Source organism: Borostomias antarcticus (assembly GCF_949987555.1).
Source record: "Borostomias antarcticus genome assembly, chromosome: 8".
NCBI lineage: Eukaryota > Metazoa > Chordata > Actinopteri > Stomiiformes > Stomiidae > Borostomias > Borostomias antarcticus.
In genome coordinates this window covers 4,092,221-4,115,173 of record NC_140241.1, presented here as the reverse complement: position 1 = coordinate 4,115,173, position 22,953 = coordinate 4,092,221, and the positions used below count along the sequence as shown (strand labels likewise).

Here is a 22,953-nt window from a genome sequence, read left to right as displayed (position 1 = left end):
CAGGTGCCTACTGTAGTTGTGTGGAGTGAGGGAGAAAATCCCAACACACCCCTGGTTTTATGGTTTTTGTCTAACCCTCATATTTGCTTTACAGTGCAATCATAGTTTGATAGAGCAGGGTGAATGTAATACAATGGTTGGAAGTTACATATATATCATACTACACAGATCGGGTCCTTTCATTTAGCTGCAAAAGGTCAGACATGTAGATAAGCTTGCTATTGTCGACAGGACGATATGCAGTCTGACATAAGAAGTCTGTAGGCAAACATTGCTCGATATGGGACGCATGTTCCAAGTACAAATGAAACATATACAGGCCCTGGAAGGGCTCACAGTGTACAGCCACTAGTTTGAATATCGGTCGTCTTTGGTCGATTTTACTGACCGCTAGATAAACAAGAAGATGACAATTTCGTTCAACAACTGTACATGCTGCCGACATGCATCAGGGGGAGGGGTCACTGGTTCACTGAGTACTTATTTTGTGATCGTGGCTGGTTGGAAGACATTGTAGTTTCCTTCAAGGAGGCTATATTAGTTTTGTTTTTTCACAGATCCAGGGTACATGCAGCCAGAAAGACACAACCAAATGTGACAAATAGTTTGTAAAAAGGGTTTTAAATTAAACTTTGGTTACAGCCTTAAATGAATAAAGACACCAAGAAGACACCAAAACTGACTAATAAAAAGTGAGGACTCATCATAAGAAAAAGTAAAGACAACTTTTATCTAAAACAGTGTTATATTGAACACACAGTACATGTACATCAGATACTGTACAAAATTATTTACAGATCATTCTTTTATTTTCATTGTACTCACAGTGATGTTGATCATATCAAAAACAGAACAAATAACATGACTTACGGAGATTTCTACTTTTCTTCTCAACCAATAGTTGAGATAATTGCATATTTCCTAGTCAATTACTAAATTCATTTTACTTTTTTGGAAAAAAATTCTGAAAGATTCTAGGTTCTGCATAAAAATTATGTGTATATATATATATATATATATATATATATATATATGGTCTCACAAAAATAAAAAGAAGTTCATTGTTAAATCAATTGAGTCAATTGAGTTCTGGAAGCCGTGTGTGTGTCTCAGGTGAAATGTCCTCTTGGTTGGTATCTTCTCTCTGTACAGAGTCTCCTCAGTAACCCCCCCCCCCTACTGGCGAGCTTGTGGAACCATGGTTACACCCCCCCCCTCCACACTGGTGAGCCCCACAGAACCATGGTTACACCCCCCCCCCCCTCCCCCCACTGGTGAGTCCCGTGGAACCATACTCTGACCAGCTCCACTTCAATATCAGTCAACGTGGGAAACGAACACAACATGGACCCAATACACACTAATGCCACTAATGATGCACATATTGAACATTTCCCAATTCAATCAAGGTCAATTCCCAGGGTGACTGGAATATCTATGGACTTAACCCAAACTTTCCCATGACACGATCCTCCAGGATGACACCCATGCATAGAGCAGCCCTTCTCCCCCTTGCAAAGCCCTTAACTGGGCTTAGATCTTGTGGCTGAGGGGTCCCTTCACCAGACCCTGCTCCTTGCGCACCACTGGTGCGTGAATGCTGCAGTCTCGTGCTTCGCAGATGCCAGGTACCCCAGCGTTGCCCGCCATGCCGGGCTGGCCCACGGGGCCGGGGAAGCCGCGGGGGCCGCGAGGACCCTCCATGCCATTCTTAGGCTCGCCCGGGTGTCCTGGCAGCCCTATGAGGCACAAATAACCCAACACATGAGTCATGGGAAAGGGTAACGGGTGAGGTTATCAACAGGTCGTTTGTAAAAATGACTCCCAAACATTAAGAGATTTCCCGAGGAAAGGAAGAAAGACGACAATCCTCTTAAGAAAGAACAGAGGCCATTTCTGCCTGCATGAAACCCTGTGTTTCCAGGATTATGATGTTTCTGATGTAGAACATAGAACAAAACAGAACTCTATATGTTTGTTGATAACATACCAGGGCTGTTACCTGTTCATGTTCTCACTTCATTTGTCCAACATCTGAGTTGTATGTCACTTACAGTAGGTACCAGTTAAAAGGTCTGAGGGAGATCTTTGAGATGTTATGGTAAATGGTAAATGGACTGCACTTATATAGCGCTTTTCCACCTTAGCGGCACTCAAAGCGCTTTACAATGGCCTCTCATTCACCCGTTCACACACACATTCACACACCAATGGCGGCAGCTGCCATGCAAGGTGCTAACCTGCTCATTGGGAGCAATTTGTGGTTAGGTGTCTTGCTCAAGGACACTTCGACATGTGGACAGTCGGAGCTGGGATTCGAACCACTGACCCTTCGATCATTGAATGACCTGCTCTACCAACTGAGCTACAGCCGCCCCTCAATGTTGATCAGTTCATGGAAAGACTGTGTCCTACTGTACCTCTGAGACCCTGGGGTCCACCGTGTCCCGGCAGACCTTTACCGGCGTCACCCCGCGCTCCTTTAGGACCTTTCGGACCTGTGGAGAAACAGAGGGAACAGCAGATGATCCATTAGAAGAACAGACTGAGGGAAAAGATCGAAAGCCCTACGCCATTATCGTCCACCGTTCAATTACTCCTTGTCAACCGTCCGCATTGTTAAACAGTTCATGTTTGGTTGGACTATCTTGTGAGGAAGTGAAATGGACTTCAAGCAGGTTTGGTTGTAGATGCAAAAGCTTCTTATTTTACAACCTTGGCTTTCCACTTGAAGCATGTTTGGGTTTGATGCAGTACACACTATTCTAGTGTTTAGACCTCAGGAGCCACCCTGTTGTAACCAAAGATTCAGGGGATAGGCTCACCTTAACTGACACAGTTAACCAGTATACAATATAACGTGTTTGTTAGTGTAACCACACGTCATGTGTTTGTTAGTGTGAAATCATATGTTTAACAGCATGTGTCATGTGTTTGTTAGTGTAACGGCATGTGTCATGTGTTTGTTAGTGTAACGGCATGTGTCATGTGTTTGTTAGTCAGAGGAGCTGAGCTCAGCTCAGTGAGGCAAGTGAGGAAGTGAAGAAGCAATACTGACCGAGTGACACAACAACAGTGGCAGCATCTCAACTGTCTGTCTGGGGCTTGACTACATACTGTACCTCTGATTCCCGGTGCCCCTTTCTGCCCCTCCACTCCTGTGTCCCCTAGGCTGCCTCTGGCTCCCTTGGCACCGGCCTTGCCTGCTTTACCCTGAGAGAGAGAAGGAGAGAAGGGCAAAGAAAGGCACATGGCGACTGAGAGATCAACAGCGCTTACCATCTCACTACGAGAGCCGAGAGCCATACATACTGATTCACACTGAAACCAGATCTGAAACACCTGGGGATTTCAACTGATGTTCCAGCAAGGATTCAGGTAGTTTTTGAGGGTTTATTTACTCACAGTTTTGCCTGGCGCTCCGGTGGGGCCCTTGGCTCCAGGGGGTCCTATGAGTGTGCGGTTGTTGATGGGGCAGCCCTGAGAACACTTGGCCCTGATAGACACAGCATACTGGGAGATCTGGGCGGTGACCACTCCTCTGCACAGCTGCAACACCTGCTCGTCTGTCAGCCCAGGGCCCTGCCAGAGTATGGATAGATCAATCAACAAATCAATTAACAAATTAATTAACAAATCAATAAACAAATTAACTAACAAACGAATTAACTAACAAACGAATTAACTAACAAACGAATTAACTAACAAACTAATTAATTAACAAACTAATTAATTAACAAACAAATTAACCAACCAATCAATCAATCCATCCATAAATTAACAAATTAATCAATCAATCAATCAATCAATCAATCAATCAATCAATCAATCAATCAATCAATCAATCAATCAATCAATCAACCAAAAATTCAGAGCCGTGCTATCTTAGTCTTCCTCTAAACCAAATATGGTTTGTACTATTAGAGGGAAATACATCCTCCAGAGAGACCGGGGTCGGCTACTGATACGCACCGGGGGACCTGGAACGCCTTTGGGTCCTGAACGGCCTTTGACCCCGAGGTCACCCCCTGCGCCTGAATCTCCTCTGGGTCCTGGGACACCCGGGGGTCCGACGCGTCCAGCGACACCGACAGGACCGATGGTGCCTCGCACCCCTTGCTGTCAGACATATGAAGGGATGAGGGAGAAATGGACAGATGAAGGGATGAGGGAGAAATGGACAGATGAAGGGATGAGGGAGAAATGGACAGATGGAGGGATGAGGGAGAAATGGACAGATGGAGGGATGAGGGAGATTGGAGAGATGAGGGGGAGGTGGAGAGTTGGAGGGATGAGGGGGAGGTGGAGGGATGAGGGAGAGGTGGACAGATGGAGGGATGAGGAGGAGGTGGACAGATGGAGAGATGAGGTGGACAGATGGAGGGATGAGGGAATTGAAAGAGGACAGGGTAAGTGAGGACCAACACCAAAACTCTCCACTAAATATAATGGTACCTTGTTCTGAACTATGTGCTATTTGTTCCATCATTGTTTAATGAATTTTAAATGAATTGCTGAATCCTAAGAGACACAGCTTCTTAATGAGCTCTACTTCACTCTCTCTCTGAGCTTCCTGGAGCAGTTATATGGTGACAAGGGGTATAAGGGCATCACTAATCAGAGTAAATAATGGACCGATAGCTTCTGGTGAGGTAACTCAGTTCTAGGAGGAAGTAAACACAGTATCTAAAAACAATGGCGTAACCCAATAAAAGACGAGACGTCACAGCTGTCGTGTCCCCTGATGACACGAAACACAAACCTTTCCTTTGTCACCACGTGCGCCGAAGCTTCCCTGAGTGGAAAGAGGAAGAGGGAACAACGTCAGAAAGTAAGAAAAAACCCTGATACTTGGAACGAGTAAGTGGAATTACACACAGAGTTTATTGACATGATCAGGGGTTTTTGTGGCTACCTTGTCTCCTCTGACTCCCTTCACCCCCGTCCTCCCGGTTGCACCCTGAGAAGAAGAGAACACCACGTTTAATCTTTTATTCAACCAGGAAACATATAAATTGTTACAACTTCTTGGCAGGATGTTAGAACTGTCACAGGAGAACTGGTGATACCAACTCTGAGTCACGAGGAATGAGACAAGCGCGACTAATATCTGATAAACATAGATCATAGTCCGAACGGGTTACAGAGTCACCACTGATCTAATCTCACCTACTGCTGGGGTCAGTCATGGCTATTTACCTACTTGATGCTTGAGCCGATCATACGTTTGATTAAAGCACAAACAATAGTCTTATTTGAATGAATCAGATTAAAATAAAAAAACGGAAGTCACCTTCTCACCATCGGGCCCCGTCTCACCTTTGGCTCCCTGGAAACATGACATCATTTCAGTAATGAGACAATCATACAACATCATTTCAGTAATAAAACAATCATACAACATCATTTCAGTAATAAGACAATCATACAACATAATTTCAGTAATAAGACAATCATACAACATAATTTCAGTAATAAGACAATCATACAACATAATTTCAGTAATGAGACAATCATACAACATAATTTCAGTAATGAGACAATCATACATCATTTCAGTGACGAGACAATCATGCAACAGCTCCTCCGTTTCTTACACAGCCATGTGTTTAACTAACGATTCAGCAATCTGGCTATGAAGAGTGAGGATGATGTCAGTGTTTTGGTGAGTGCTGAATACACACAGGCTGGGCCTTGAGGCCTTTAGGCCCTGGTTTGCCTGGAACTCCTGCGTCTCCGGTCTCTCCTTGAGGTCCCTGGTAGGAGAGACAAGGACAGGTCACTGCAGTGCCAACATGACATACAGGGGGTTTACCCATGTGACAACTTCTTTGTTTTTCTGCGTATAAATAGAGACATGACATGAGATACAGATGTCTGTCCGCCCACACGAAACTGAAGCTCAACGTGGCATTTAAATATTCAGCAAAACAGAAAAGGGAAATTCCCAAAGGGGGAAGTTACTTGTGCCGTTGAGTTTGAATAGTAGCCTGTGTTAATGACAACAGGTCATGCTTATAGCACGTGTCTTACCACGGCTCCTACACAGGTCACATGGTGGTTATAGCATGTGTTCATATGGTGGTTATAGCATGTGTTCATATGGTGGTTATAGCATGTGTTCATATGGTGGTTATAGCATGTGTTCATATGGTGGTTATAGCATGTGTTCATATGGTGGTTATAGCATGTGTTCATATGGTGATTATAGCATGTGTTCATGTGGTGGTTATAGCATGTGTTCATATGGTGGTTATAGCATGTGTTCATATGGTGGTTATAACATGTGTTCATGTGGTGGTTATAGCATGTGTTCATATGGTGGTTATAGCATGTGTTCATGTGGTGGTTATAGCATGTGTTCATATGGTGGTTATAGCATGTGTTCATGTGGTGGTTATAGCATGTGTTCATATGGTGGTTATAGCATGTGTTCATATGATGGTTATAGCATGTGTTCATATGATGGTTATACTGTAGCATGTGTTCATATGGTGGTTATCGCATGTGTTCATGTGGTGGTTATAGCATGTGTTCATATGGTGGTTATAGCATGTGTTTATATGTTGGTTATAGCATGTGTTCATGTGGTGGTTATAGCATGTGTTCATATGGTGGTTATAGCATGTGTTCATATGGTGGTTATAGCATGTGTTCATATGGTGGTTATAGCATGTGTCCATATGGTGGTTATAGCATGTGTTCATATGGTGGTTATAGCATGTGTTCATATGGTGGTTATAGCATGTGTTCATATGGTGGTTATAGCATGTGTTCATATGGTGGTTATAGCATGTGTTCATATGGTGGTTATAGCATGTGTTCATATGGTGGTTATAGCATGTGTTCATATGGTGGTTATAGCATGTGTTCATGTGGTGGTTATAGCATGTGTTCATGTGGTGGTTATAGCATGTGTTCATATGGTGGTTATAGCATGTGTTCATATGGTGGTTATAGCATGTGTTCATATGGTGGTTATAGCATGTGTTCATGTGGTGGTTATAGCATGTGTTCATATGGTTGTTATAGCATGTGTTCATATGGTGGTTATAGCATGTGTCCATATGGTGGTTATAGCATGTGTTCATATGGTGGTTATAGCATGTGTTCATGTGGTGGTTATAGCATGTGTTCATATGGTGGTTATAGCATGTGTTCATATGGTGGTTATAGCATGTGTTCATGTGGTGGTTATAGCATGTGTTCATATGGTGGTTATAGCATGTGTTCATATAGTGGTTATAGCTTGTGTTCATATAGTGGTTATAGCATGTGTTCATATGGTGGTTATAGCATGTGTTCATATAGTGGTTATAGCATGTGTCTTACCCCAGCTCCCACACGGCCTGGACGTCCTCTCACGCCACGGTCCCCTCTGTCACCCTGCACAAACACAGCAGCACACAGTAAACTCACCTCTTAATGCTAAATGTCCTCATTATATTAAGTGTATATACAATGTTTTGAGTGTCACGATATTTCATGATTACATCGATAAGCCTCTAAGATGGCTTCTAAGAGTTCATACAGTACGAGTGTGCCTGAACAGGTGGTACGGTGTCCTCACACGCTAAAGCCGTCGCCTTACCTTGATGCCAAACTCTCCAGGGACGCCAATCACCCCAGGAACCCCGAGAGGACCCTGCAGGAAACACAGCGGGACTCCATTTGTTCAGGGGAATCTACTTCTTTATGTATCGGCTACTTATTTGAGTCATTTCTACTGAGAAACTCACATCCTCTCCAGGATCCCCGTCACTACCTGGCAAACCACCAGGGCCTGCATCACCCTGGAGATGAGGAGACAGAGAGAGAGACAGAGAGAGAGAGAGAAAGAGAGAGAAAGAGAGACAGACAGACAGACAGAGAAAGAGAAAGAAGGAGAAAGAGAGAGACAGACAGAGAGAGAAAGAGAAAGAGAAAGAAAGAGAAAGAGAGAGAGACAGAGAGAGAGAGAAAGAGAGAGAAAGAGAGACAGACAGAGAAAGAAAGAGAAAGAAGGAGAAAGAGAGAGAGAGACAGACAGAGAGAGAAAGAGAAAGAAAGAGAAAGAGAGAGAGAGAGAGAGAGAGAGAAAGTGAGAGGGAGTCTGACTTAAAGTAAAACCAAAAAAGAAAGATATAGGTGTAGAAAAAGTACCTAGGACATGGACTATTTCGATGAAGAACGATTGGGAATGATTGGTACTACAGAATGTGATACAGAGATCATTTCACATCTGACTACATCATGTGAAGCCACTGTCACCCCAAAAGGGCAACAGGGTGGTTTTCTGAAACATCACACTCCAAGCAAAGGTCAGTTATGAATGCTGTGAGGGGAAATATCAATTTCTTCATATGACTCTTAATATGACCGTGATACAGTAAACAAGACCTTTCCTAGCTGCTCTGCACTGGATGGTCTGCAGGAGAGCGTTGAGTGCTGTGTGGTTAGGGTTGGGGTTAGCAGACCGTTGAGTGCTGTGGGGTTAGGGTTAGGGTTGGGGTTAGCAGACCGTTGAGTGCTGTGGGGTAGGGTTAGGGTTGGGGTTAGCCTTTGGACCATACCTTTGGACCAGGATCTCCGTGGCCTCCTAGCTCTCCAGGGTAACCCTGAGAATGAAACCAGGAGGGTAAAGACTGTATTATACTACAATACAACTACAATACTATATTATACCACAATACAGTTACAATAATATCATATATTATACTACAATACAATTACAACACAATGCAATTACTATATTACAATTACAATACTATATGATACTACAAAATACAGACACTTGAAAAGAGGGACAGACGAGAGGAGATGGAGAGGAAGAATGTGTGGTAGAATGAACAGATGGATGAAGAGAGGAAGAGAGACAGCCTCTTACATTGTAGCCTTGCTCTCCACGGTTCCCGGAGAACCCAGGTGCCCCGATCTGACCCTGTGTGGATAGAGAAACACCAGAGATGCTTCAAGACAAGGAGATGCTTCGACGATAGCCTGTCTGCTCTGTATAAGCGTTTCTTCTTTGCGTTTCTCTCGTAGATACAAACAATCATACCTTCTCTCCTTGTCGACCGTCGGGCCCCAGCTTCCCTTGCGCTCCACGTGACCCCTGTAGAAATGACAGAGGTTGATTGGTTGAGAAGAAAGGGGCTGCGCACACTTTCATTCACATTCAAATGCTGTGTGTAAAAAAGAAGCTTCTAGTTTTCTGCGAGACGCGTGGAGTGGTCGGTGTGTGTCGGGCTGCAACCATGTTTACCTTGATACCTTTAGTTCCAGAGGTGCCCCGGCGGCCGGCCCCGCCCTCTGGGCCCTAAGATGAGCAGAACCAAACATGTGAGCAGTGCCTGATACAACATGGCTATGAGCCAGTGACCTCAGGAGTGGGACAGTCCAGCCCCAAGAGGATCTTTTGTCACGTAGATGTGGTCATACTCACAGTGTCCCCTACAGCACCTACTCCTCCACGTGGTCCCTCCATTCCGATGTCCCCCTGCAGACCAGAGGACACACAGTTAGGACAAACATCTTCTGTTAATGAGCTCATAGTGGTCATCTAAACGACCTTCTCTGAAGTGGGGTAACAGTGCTTTCACTTCTGCAGCGTCTCGGATGAGTGTACGCCTGACATGGAATTGAAAGCAGACACACTCTTCTGGGTGTTATGGAGGGGGGGTCGCGGGTGTGTGTGTGTGTGTGTGTGTGTGTGTGTGTGTGTGTGTGTGTGTGAGATACGGGTCGTGGGATGTCTGATTGGTCTTTACCTTCGCTCCGAGGCCTCCCACCTCACCTGGATCGCCTGGCAGCCCAGGTACACCCTGTTGAAAAGAAGGGGTCACAGGAGGTGAGCTCAGATAATACAATGACACGGTCAAACAACAGCCTTGAGAGACAGATAGAGACCTAAGAGAGAGAGAGAGAGGGAGAGGGGGAGGGGGGGCGGAGAGAGGGAGAGAGAGAAGGAGAAGGAAAGAGAATGTCTGGGCGTGTTAGAGCTGACTCTTATTTCATTTTTATTGAATTGGTACTGGTCGCCATCTAGTGGTCGTGACCTGTAAGGACGACGCTCCATCAACAAGCTGGTAGCTTGCAGAATAAAATACACTCTTCACATACGCCTACAATAATTCAGCTCATTCTTTACATCAAGTACAAGTATGATGCAAAAAAGAAATTAGAGACATATTTCCTCAGCTCCTGTACTCACCATAGCTCCAGAGAAACCAGAGGCTCCTTCCTCTCCATCAAGGCCGGAGTCACCCTAGTGATGGGTCAAAGGTCAAACATTAGGTGTATCAACTGCCATTGTTTCTGTCACAGTTATAGGTGTTGTGATGTCATGACCAGCTAGATGTATTGTCCCTGAAAAAATAAAACAAAATATTCAGTATATATATATATATATATATATATATATATATATATATATATATATATATATATATATAAATATATATATATATAGGTCTCTATATAAAGTAGCAGTTAGCAGTATCATTAAGGGACACTTTAGGTGTGATTGTCTTTACAACACCAGTTCCTCACCACAGGCCCAGTGTCTCCTCCTCTTCCTCGAACCCCTTTAAATCCTTTGTAGCCCTGAGCAGAGAGCACAGACACAACAGTTCAGCAGGGCGCTCCTCCATGTGTGATAAGAGAGCCTTGACTGAACCCCCAAGCAAAGAGCTTAGGAGAACAGAATGATGACTCAACAAGCACACTGACTGACTGACTGACTGACTGACTGACTGACTGACTGACTGACTGACTGACTGACTGACTGACTGACCGATGACTGACTGACTGGCTGACTGACTGACCGATGACTGACTGACTGACTGACTGACTGACTGACTGGCTGACCGATGACTGACTGGCTGACTGACTGACCGATGACTGACTGACTGACTGACTGGCTGACCGATGACTGACTGGCTGACTGACTGACTGACTGACTGACTGACTGACTGACTGAAAGGCTGACTGACTGACTGACTGACTGACTGACTGACTGACTGACTGACTGGCTGACTGACTGACTGACCGACTGACCGATGACTGACTGACTGACTGACTGACTGACTGACTGACTGACTGACTGACTGACTGGCTGACTGACTGACTGACCGATGACTGACTGGCTGACTGACTGACTGACTGACCGATGACTGACTGGCTGGCTGACTGACTGACTGACTGACTGACCGACTGACCGATGACTGACTGACTGACTGACCGATGACTGACTGGCTGGCTGACTGACTGACTGACTGACTGACTGACCGACTGACCGATGACTGACTGACTGACTGACCGATGACTGACTGGCTGACTGACTGACTGACTGACTGACCGATGACTGACTGACTGGCTGACTGACTGACTGACTGACTGACTGACTGACCGACTGACCGATGACTGACTGACTGACTGACCGATGACTGACTGGCTGACTGACTGACTGACTGACCGATGACTGACTGGCTGACTGACTGACTGACCGATGACTGACTGGCTGACTGACTGACTGACTGACTGACTGACTGACTGACTGACTAACTGACTGACTGACTGACTGACTGCACATATTTCACATTCTGCACATTCTAGAATGTCTTAGCGGGAACCTGGCCAGCTCAATGTAAACAGTTCAGTTCAGTAGGTAATGACCCCAGACTGAAGTCTCAAAGAGGACAGTTGCATGCAGGTGAATAATGACTTGCATGTTGAGCCTTCTGCACGTTTTAGGTCACTTTGTTTGACCGATACTGAGCAGCATCTTACCCAGAACAGAATGATCTATACCCAGATAGCAAGCGGATCTGGGCCATATACAGGCCAGATCTGGCACTTGTGGCTTAGTTCCGGCCCATATATGGCCCAGATCCGCTTGCTATCTGGGTATACAACAGAATATATGAAGTCCATTTATTGACTGATTACATTCATTATATTATTATTACAATGTTATTATATTACTATTGTTATTATATTACATTAATTCACGTATATTCACTATGCACCGAGTCACACACTCACCTCCCTTCCTTGGGCCCCTGGGAAACCCAGTTTGCCCTGGAGTCCTCTGGAACCCTGGATGGGACAGACAGACAGACAGACAGACACAGACAGACAGACAGACAGACAGACAGACAGACAGACAGACAGACAGACAGACAGACAGACAGAAGACAGACACACAGACACACAGACACACAGACAGAGAGGAGGGTCAGATAGATACGACAATATTGGAAACAAAAGAAGAAGAAGTCAAAAACGTGAGTGACTGAATAACAGACAGACAGCCACTCCCTACTCCCAACTCCCAAATCAGTTTCAATAAGCACAGATGGTTGTCATCCCAGTACATTACATTGACATTCTAGGTTGGCAGGTGCAGAGGTACCGACCTTGGGCCCTGCGAACCCGGCGAAGCCCGGCTCCCCGGCCTCACAGTTGGCGCATTCTGTGGGCCCCTCCTGGCCCAGGATCACATCGTCTCCTGAGGGGAATTCGAAAGGCACCTGCAGCACCACATCACACAACACGACATCACATCACATCACATCACACAACACGACATCACATCATCACATGACACTGAGAGAACATCAGAACACATGGCTTCACTCCAGGGTGCTTCCATCTCTAACATGCTCACATACGAAACACGACTAGTATGACTATGTCTATTGTATGGCTTACCAGCATGACTGTACTACAGTATACTGTATCATATCACAACAAAACAACACAATGAACAAAACTGAGCCCATGGATGGCGATGTGTGGCGCATGACAAGCACCTGCTTGACCTCCTTGGCGTAGTAGGACTCGGTGGTGGTGGCGTAGGGGTAGGACTCATCTGTGATCATGGTCACCACAGTGGGCTCTGGTTCCTGCTCCTCGTAGGTGTGGGTGGGCTCAGGGGGGTAGTCCACCGCTAGGGGGAGGGTTAGGGAGGAGGTTGGAGGGGAAGGGAATGTGTGTAGGCTGTATTAACTCGTGATAAATCAGTTTATTTGCAAAATGAAGACTGGAAACAATCCATTTTTAATCAGCTGAGTTGGCATTTTATGAATTACCTGGGTGAGGGTAACCAGAAGGGCCATAGCCATCAACCAAAGAGCCTTCATAAGTGTGTTCACCTGAGACAAGAGGGAGACATGATTGTGGATCAGCTGGGCAGTTATACAATAAGTTATACAGTAATACAGTTATACAGTAAGCCAATTTGACTACTAACAAATGGTGATCTACTGTTGCCTGGATTTCAACAGTTTACTTCCGATTTGTACCTTGTCCATTGCTCACCCGTTGGCTTTGGTTACATTTGGTAGAAGTAGAACTGTCGGCCTACATCTAGGTGAATTTCGGTCCATTGACATCCCACAAACTGAGATATCTTACATCTTACTTAACAATAAGCAACTTTCTGTCAGCCTGTCTGTCCGTCGGCCTGTCTCTCTGTCTGGACTTTCCTCAGACACCGTCGGCCTGACAGCATTCTTATTTGCCTCAGGTATCCGCAGGGGTCCCGTTTTGGCTAATTTTAACATACTGATCCATAAAACTGCCAGCCAATAGAAATACTTCTGCGACTAGAACCCCAACCCCAGCGTTCCAGCTGCCTACAATAGACTAAATGACTAAATGGACTAAATAACCAATGACTGATTTCTCCAGCGGGTATCAGAACCGGTCTAAAGTGATAATGGCGTGACCCTCGTGTGTGTTGGTGTGTTTTCTCCGTCCTGACCTGAGTGGTAACCAGAGTAGTCGTCCTGCGCGTTCGACAACAGAGCGCAGAGCAGGAGCGCCAGCAACCGCCCGACAACGGACACCTGTGGAGAGACGCAAACCACAACATACAGGCCTATCTTATGAAGATGACACATTTTTGGAAGACTCCAATTCCTGTTGTGGTCACTAGGTTGTCTTACTGTAGTTCATCTACCTCGAAGCATTGTGAATGACAGATATTCGGACATATTTGCACCAGGTAGGCTACATTCCACAATGAAATGTCTTGTGGCCATGCACACGTAAGCAGCAGACATCTTCAAACTTCAGACCCCTGCACACAATCTCTGAAGATAAATTCTAGAAAATGCATTCCAGCACAGACCCTCAGGAAACACTGCAGCCTAGGAAGGCTTTCACAGCCCTAGATTTTCAATCGATCTGATTTCATTTCTTGAATGAGTCCTGTAATCCACACGCATTAGAATCAAATCAAATCAAACTTTATTTGTATAGCGCATTTCATACACAGAGGCAACACAATGCTCTTTACAGAGAGAAATGGGGGGGGAGGTTTTTCACAGGTTTTTGTTCTTCAGAGTGAACCTAATAATGAATGGCTTTTTCAGGGAGATCTATTGAGGCTTATTCAATTATTGCGTCCGCCCAGGGTGAAGTCCGGGGTCCGAGGAGAGGTTATGTATTTCACATGAAAACAGTAGGCCTATACTGTAGTCTGTGAGTTGGCAGCATTTGGAACAGTTTCAATCATTGGGCCTAGTCATTCATCAGGGCTGAAAACACACATCTCCCATTGGCTAATGTGCTTTGAAACTGATGAACTGCCCACTGACGTCAGGGCAGCAGAGTCGAGGCCCATCTTTCAATGCAGGCTCAAAACTCTCCTCTTAAGAGAAATATTACCAGGATCCTCCCTCTTAAACACCTGTTGTACTTTTAGTTTGCTACTCTTGCACACTGCCTTTAACACTAGATTATGCTCTTAGTCACTTGTTTAGAAAGGAGATACACTTGTGAGTTCTGGTGAGTAGTAGTACACTGACTTCCTATGTTTAATGCAATTATTGTAAGTCGCTTTGGATAAAAGTGTCTGCTAAATGACTAATGTAATGCAATGTAATGTAATGAGCAAAAAAGATTTTTGCAAATTTGAAATTCACAATTCCAGCGAAAAGCCTAAAACATTTGTACATCCTGTTACATTATCCTGACCAGCGTAGTTGGAGGGTCTGTATTCTATTGGATGCTGCCAGTGAGGTAACCAATGGGAGGAGACTCCACCTACAGGACCAGCATGCATCTTGGTGACATATGAAGATGTGAGTTCATCTGAGATGTGAGGAGACAGGAGAGAGAGAGAGAGAGAGAGAGATAGAGATAGAGAGAGAGAGAGAGAGAGAGAGAAAGAGAGAGAGAGAGAGAGAGAGAGAGAGAGAGAGCTCAATAAGCCCTTTGTGAGGATGAAACCACAAGGAGAGCAGCAGCAGTTCTCAGGCTCATCTCACATTCTAGATACTTCTGTGGTGCTGTAGCCTTGTAGCCTAGCCCAAGACTGGCCCTTCAGCTTGTCTCACTATGGGACTTTCTAGGTGGCTGTTGCAGAGTGAACTCCTCCCTACTCATCTCCACCAAGAGTTCTCTCACTCACTCACTCACTCACTCACTCACTCACTCACTCACTCACTCACTCACTCACTCACTCACTCACTCACTCACTCTCTCTCTCTCTCTCTCTCACTCACTCACTCACTCACTCACTCACTCACTCACTCACTCATTCACTCACTCTCTCTCTCTCTCTCTCTCTCTCTCTCTCTCTCTTTCTCTCTCTCTCTCTCTGTGCACCTTTTCTTCAATACATCAGAGTATAGGCTACCTGAAGAACAATTTAGTTCACCTGCAATTCAACTCACTTGTCTTCAATTTAATTACATATATTTATGTAACCTCTCCACGCTGTCATATGGATCCAAATACTACAAGAGGGACAATCAACTTTACGTAGCTGTCACTCTAAATAAAAAAGAGTGTTAAAACGTGATGTTGAACCTGTACACTCGTAATATAAATAACCTGTTAATGAGCCTGATCCCATGGCTTCTGGGCATTTACCCAGAATCCTTTGTATTATTGACCCGGAGCGTGGGAGGAGCGCGCTCACTCGTCCTGCAGGCCCCCTGGGGCAGAGAGGTGCAGCGTGGGAATGACCTCATCAAGTAATGAAGATGCCAGTATCCAGGAGCACTCGCAGTAACACAAAACACACCAGGAACAGCACTGAGGTGATTTACAATAAAGGCTCCAAAAAAGCCCAAATAAATCGTTACTGATGTAGTACGTCTTACAATGTGTACTGGAAGGCCATAAAACTCAACTGTCACATCCTTGACACTCCTTTCATGTCCCCTTGTCCACAAAGAAACAGAAAGTATACTGTAAATCCTCCCTCTACAAGCAGGACACAGGCTTCACTGTAGCCAGTAATCAAAATAGACCGCCAACCAAATCATATATGTGTGAGAACCCATCTCACAACTGCAACACAGCTCAAAAATGGCACGGTTCATCTTCGGCATCACGTCCAGTCAACAAAAAATGAAGGAACCCAAATTAAAGGCCGTACAACGAGGCGCACAGTATAGCCTACTTTTCAAACAGTCTACACAGACCATTCACTGACACCCTGGTCAGGGGGCCCTCCATCGCCGGCCCCCCAGTCCCGTCTCCCCCTCTCGACCCTGGGATGAAGACCCTACGGGCTGCCCCTTCTTACCTTCACCTTCACCCCGGATGCTCCCATCGTTCTGGTTCTGTCCGCTCGATCCTGTACAGTCCACTCCAACCAGACCGGGCGCAGGGTAGTCACAGACCCTCTGAAATAACGATGAAAAGATCCAGGTTTCTCCGGCCCTGTGCGGTGCTTCTCACAGCATTCTCACTGCCCCACTCACAACGATGGTCCCCCTGCCCTCTCTCTCTCTCTCTCTCTCTTTCTCTCCCTCCCTCTCCACAGGTTCCTTCAGGCTCTCAGGCGCTGCCAGGCTGCTCCCTCCTCTGCTGCTCTCTCCTCGACAGGGTGAGAAATACCTGAGCCTGCCCCTCGCCCCGAATAAACACGGAGAGAGAGGGATCCAGAGAGAAGAGAAGGATGAGAGAGTAGAAAGTGTTGTTGGTAGGTGGTTTTTATAGCCGACGAGATTATAGGTTCCATTTTTGCTGTGATACAGCATGTCTGATAGTAATGTCGTTTCAATTACGCCCATTTAATGAGTTTGATTCAATTAAATATATGAAACGTTCGAGACTGACGTTTACAATAGCATTCGTGAAGTTGAACTCACTGGAGCCCCATTGAGTCAATTCACTTTCAATTAAACCTCACCTCTTAATTGACCCAAATTGAACCATCCTCGCACCTCAAACTAAATAACATGAATATTAATAGTACTAATGATAATATTAATAGTTCTAACATTAATATTATTAATAGTGCATAATAGTACTATATTTGCAACACTTTGATCAAGTGTTATTGATATGAATCAGACCACACTGAATAAAATGAAACTATATGAGATCCAGCAATATGATCTGAATACAGATTTAATGACATCATTAGAAGCTTACAGACGTTCATTGACCCCAGTCGTGACCCCTAGAGCCCTCCTGACCCCTGGTAGAGGCGTGACAGCTATGACACTGCTGTCCAACATTCCATACAGTCTACCAGTGACAGAGAAGGATCCAGGGGGTCAACTCCACTCGGAATGGGGGGACACGTCCTCTCACAGCTGTACTGCCCCTGTCCCCTAACCTCCACTAGTAATGGAGGGTGGGGGCACCCCCCCAAACCAAAACTATGCCCCGCCCTCCTTCTCACAGTCAAAGATAAGGGTAGAAATGATTAGGGCATCCCTCCATACCCCCTACACCCCTACTGGTAGAAGTAGCCTCAACAACATCTCAGCTGTACACAGTACAAAGATATGACCTCCCACTGTATGTTGAGCTCTATCCCTTCTGTGAATAGCTTCAGCATGAGTTACAGATCCAACCGAATGAACAGCGGGTCACAGAACTAAACAAACAATAGTAAACTCATTCAGGAAACATGACTTTTATTATCATCTCAAATGCCCTCCCGTTCTAAAATCTTCTAAAATAAATGTTTTGCATCCACCCGATTAGCGGAGGACGGGAGTTTAAAAGCTGCAGTAGGCGAGTCTTCAAGGGGCCGAGCTTCAGGTGAATCACTTCTCTTGCTCTTCCGTTTTCTCCTCTTCCTTTTTCTCCTCCTTTTTCCCCTCCTTCTCCTTCTCTTTCCCTTCCTTCTTTTTCTTTTTCTTCTTCTTCTTCTTATCGTGATGTCTCTCATCTGGGGACCGGGAATCCCTGTGAATTGCAAAGAAAAGAGCTTCCACATCCACTATGCAGACCAGGCGCCGGACAAACTGGAGTAGCAAATGAGACAAAGATTAGAGTCCGCACACGTGAGCATTTAAATGGACTGCTCCCATTGGTTTATCTTGGGAACAGTCCATCATATAAATGCTCCAGGGTGCAGACTCTACTCTTTGTCTCAATCCCTGTGAATGCCCCCGAAATAACAAACATAAAAGATAATTGCGTCAGGACAGTAGAATAACTACAGCATGAGGACAGTAGAATAACTACAGCATGAGGACAGTAGAATAACTACAGCATGAGGACAGTAGAATAACTACAGCATGAGGACAGTATAATAACTACAGCACAGCTGCCAGGTTCTGATCCCACCTCTTTCTCTTCTTCTTCCCCTCCTTCTCTCGGCCGCGGTCTCTACTGGGCTCTCTGCCGGGGTCTCTACTGGGCTCTCTGCCGCGGTCTCTACTGGGCTCTCTGCCGCGGTCTCTACTGGGCTCTCTGCCGCGGTCTCTACTGGGCTCTCTAGCGCGGTCTCTACTGGGCTCTCTAGCGCGGTCTCTACTGGGCTCTCTAGCGCGGTCTCTACTGGGCTCTCTAGCGCGGTCTCTACTGGGCTCTCTAGCGCGGTCTCTACTGGGCTCTCTAGCGCGGTCTCTACTGGGCTCTCTGCCGCGGTCTCTACTGGGCTCTCTGCCGCGGTCTCTACTGGGCTCTCTGCCGCGGTCTCTACTGGGCTCTCTGCCGCGGTCTCTACTGGGCTCTCTGCCGCGGTCTCTACTGGGCTCTCTGCCGCGGTCTCTACTGGGCTCACGGCCGGGGTCTCTACTGGGCTCTCTGCCGCGGTCTCTACTGGGCTCTCTGCCGCGGTCTCTACTGGGCTCACTGCCGTGGTCTCTACTGGGTTCTCTGCCATGGTCTCTACTGGGCTCTCTAGCGCGGTCTCTACTGCGCTCGCGGCTCCGGTGGCGTTTGCGATGGTGAGAGGCGTGGCCGTCCCGGGCGCTGATGTGAGAGTGGAGGGACTCGGCGGACGGAGACCGTCTGTCCTCTGTTCCCCTCCTGGCAGGTGAGAAGACGAGAGACAGAAACGTCAGAATTCAGATGGTTTCAGTTTAACACGATGCACTAGTGACGTAGCCTACAGACAAGTTACCTGTAGTGTGTAACTAGCAGTCATGCTACCTGTGTGGTTCACTAGTGATAAAGCCTGCAGTCATGCTACCTGTGTGGTTCACTAGTGATAAAGCCTGCAGTCATGTTACCTGTGTGGTTCACTAGTGATAAAGCCTGCAGTCATGTTACCTGTGTGGTTCACTAGTGATAAAGCCTGCAGTCATGTTACCTGTGTGGTTCACTAGTGATAAAGCCTGCAGTCATGTTACCTGTGTGGTTCACTAGTGATAAAGCCTGCAGCCATGTTACCTGTGTGGTTCACTAGTGATAAAGCCTGCAGTCATGCTACCTGTGTGGTTCACTAGTGATAAAGCCTGCAGTCATGTTACCTGTGTGGTTCACTAGTGATAAAGCCTGCAGTCATGTTACCTGTGGGGGCGTTTAGTCTCTCCAAGCTCCTCCTCCCTCTCGTCTTTCCACTGTCTGGCCAGCTCGCTGGAGTGGACGTCAATCACCTCCCGGATCACCTAGGGGTAACGTGAAATATTTTACATTAACAACACACACACACACACACACAAACATATAGACATCACACACACACACACGCACACACACACACACACAAAACCAAGCTAACACACTCACTGCATGGATATTTTTCATTTACATCTCACAGTGTAGTGCTCGCACATAGATAGATATTTACTCTTATTAGATAAAAGCCACACCTCTGTGTAGGACTTCTTGGTGATGTGGACGTTCTTGGCTCGGTAGGACTGGCGTCTCCTCTTGTAGTCCCTCATCTCAGCCATGAGCTCCAGGTGAGACTTGGGTCCGTTCTGATCGTCACCTGCACACCAAGAGCCCACACAGCACACAGCGACTTCATATAAGAACAGAACACACTTAGCCCGGTAGACAGGTGCAATATTTGAGCGAATGGTGCACTTTATGATAAAAGCATGAAATTTGGCACAGTTAGAACATGCCCTAAGAAGGTTTTCTGGCTATAGGGACATTGCAGATTTGTCCCCTGGTAACCATAGCAAACATTTTTCAAAATGGTCGCCACTCAGCCCTACCCTTTTTGAGTTTGGCCACCAGATCCACGTAGAGGTCCTCGTTGTTGGAAGCCCCAGCCTGCTCTCTCTCTTGTCTGGCCTCCCTTGTCACATGATCGTAAAGAGCCAATCGGTCGGCCACAGTGAGGTCACAAATTTCACGCTTGTGGTTTTGAGGGACATCCGGAGGGTCTTTGGAGTATTCACCTGCAGCACAGTAGCAAAGCCTTTACACACATTCATACACACCGCATAGACAGTATCACAGACGCACACACAGACTTGCAGACAACTGCACATGTGCACACGCACACACACACAGTAAACAATAGATTCTATTCATTAATCAAAAATACTACTATGTATTAAAACCAGCCACTATTTCCAACGGCCAAATAACAAAAATACTACTAAGTATTAAAACCAGCCACTCTTTCCAACGGCCAAATAACATAAGTGCGAAAGGGTAAGAAAGCAGTGAGGGCTTTCCCCAACACGTAAAGGGAAAAGTGTGTGTGTTTGTGTATTTGATGCCACCATATTTTTTAAAAGGATATGCCGTGAAAGGATACTGCATCATATCAGGCAACCCTGAGCCAGAGCAGAACTGTTTAGAGCTCAGCTCCCCTCTAATACTCACCCCTGTCACGGGAAACAGAACACACACCACACACACAATGTGACATCCCCAAAGACGCTTATGCAAAAACAAATAACCTATATTCTGAATTGTATGATGTAGATACAGAGGTTGGCTGACTGGCAACATCTACTGAGCCGCTGTATAATGCAGGCAGTCCGTACAGAAGACTCTAGCAGGCAGGTAGACTTATATGAAGGCATACAATGCTGGTGGCTAAGGACAATGGCACCTCCAGACATCGCCGCTGTTACCTTGGCTGTACAGTCGGTCAGTCTTCAGCGGTAGCGCGCTCGCTCTGGCCTGGAGAATCACCTGCTGCTGTGTCTGTCTGTCTGCAGGAGGAGGATGCATGAAGAAGACAGGCCATCATCTCACCAAGCTGAGCGAAGCTCAACTATCGACACGGCCACCATCGCAACTCCCCGCAGGTGCATCACAGTCAGTGGTTACCTTTAGATGATGAGCCATACATTTTCTTTTTCTCAGATCGCTTAGCAGTATAACACTCACCCATCGTGAAGCAGCTGATGTTGGCTTTCTCATAGTACACTGAGGGATCAACCATCTCCGCCTAGAGGACAGACATAGCTAGTTAGCTAGGGTCTGAGAGCACCAATTTGTCATGGGGGGTTAGATGGTACCTGTTGGATCAGTGGATAGCTTGCAAAGTCACTAGGAGATGTGTGTGTGTGTGTGTGTGTGTGTGTGTGTGTGTGTGTGTGTGTGTGTGTGTGTGTGTGTGTGTGTGTGTGTGTGTGGTGTAGTGTACTGTGTCCCAATTACAACACTATTACCTGCTCCTCTTGACTATAGCCCATTTTTCTGAGCAGACACGCAACTTTGTGTCTCTCCATGGTCCTGCTGGGCACTCTGTGGTTGGGGTAGTAGGGACACACCTCCATCGGCTCCTATGGATGCATCACACATGTCATGATGTCATTATGTCAAAGCTTGATCATCGTCAATATACTGTAGCTAACGTCAGTTTTCCAGTTTCTTATCAACATTTTCACTTCTGTGGTCTAGCGCGTATCCACAAATGTATGCTGAATGTAGATGCTAGATTATGAGCAGTTTGCTGTTTGTTGTGGACAAATTAATGGTGTGTTCGTTTGTGGTCGGAGGTGGCAAGTCGCAAGTGGCAAAATACCTACCTCCGACCTGTGTGCATTCGAGCTATATACCATTATATCACAGTCACCTAGTTATATCTATATACCATTATATCACAGTCACCTAGTTATATCTATATACCATTATATCACAGTTACCTAGTTATATCTATATACCATTATATCACAGTTACCTAGTTATATCTATATACCATTATATCACAGTTACCTAGTTATATCTATATACCATTATATCACAGTCACCTAGTTATATCTATATACCATTATATCACAGTTACCTAGTTATATCTATATACCATTATATCACAGTCACCTAGTTATATCTATATACCCTTATATCACAGTTACCTAGTTATATCTATATACCATTATATCACAGTCACCTAGTTATATCTATATACCATTATATCAGTTACCTAGTTATATCTATATACCATTATATCACAGTTACCTAGTTATATCTAGTGCATTCGAGCAACTGGGGGCTGAGAAACATATCCGAATTTGCGACGAGGAAGTGCGAGTTCATGCAGTGTTTTATTTAATCATTCCTAGTAGCAAGTCGCAATTTGCCACCTCCCAGTTATAAACGAACGCACCATAAGCCCTAGCAAATTGCTAACGTTAGCTAACGAGCTAGCTACCTGTGCGGAACCCTGGTCGCAGTCTTGTTTCCATCCCAGTGTCTCGAACAATTCGTCCAACTGATTCTTGCAATTCACGGTGAAGTCGGTCAACTCTTGCAAACAGCGCAATCTGTCCTGAAGTGTTTGCGTCTCAGGTGATTCACTCTTCACCTGCGAGTCACTCATTTTCATAGTTTAATCAAACCCAACCCCACTCA

General features: G+C 45.7%; 2 protein-coding genes across 2 annotated transcripts; both read right to left on the bottom strand.

Moving 5' to 3' along the window:
* Positions 1–1,533: 1,533 nt before the first annotated feature.
* On the bottom strand, positions 1,534–16,552 carry LOC311312153 (uncharacterized protein; the record flags this gene model as incomplete). Its single annotated transcript, XM_084442024.1, has 23 exons — positions 1,534–1,739; positions 2,421–2,498; positions 3,123–3,213; positions 3,406–3,582; positions 3,973–4,119; positions 4,916–4,960; positions 5,294–5,329; positions 5,685–5,756; positions 7,333–7,386; positions 7,592–7,645; positions 7,740–7,793; positions 8,867–8,920; positions 9,041–9,094; positions 9,245–9,298; positions 9,425–9,478; positions 9,750–9,803; positions 10,193–10,246; positions 10,531–10,584; positions 12,025–12,078; positions 12,399–12,512; positions 12,795–12,931; positions 13,748–13,832; positions 16,526–16,552. The coding sequence occupies 23 exons, from the start codon at positions 16,550–16,552 to the stop codon at positions 1,534–1,536; spliced, it is 1,809 nt and encodes a 602-aa protein (XP_084298150.1).
* Positions 16,553–17,450: 898 nt separating this feature from the next.
* On the bottom strand, positions 17,451–22,953 carry snrnp48 (small nuclear ribonucleoprotein 48 (U11/U12)). The gene is made up of 9 exons (XM_084442181.1): positions 22,754–22,953; positions 21,771–21,884; positions 21,487–21,547; positions 21,228–21,308; positions 20,355–20,540; positions 20,001–20,122; positions 19,699–19,796; positions 18,529–19,215; positions 17,451–18,144 (listed from the first exon to the last, which is right to left on the bottom strand). Exons 1-9 carry the CDS (start codon positions 22,925–22,927, stop codon positions 18,003–18,005), a joined length of 1,665 nt encoding a protein of 554 aa, XP_084298307.1. The 5' UTR covers positions 22,928–22,953; the 3' UTR covers positions 17,451–18,002.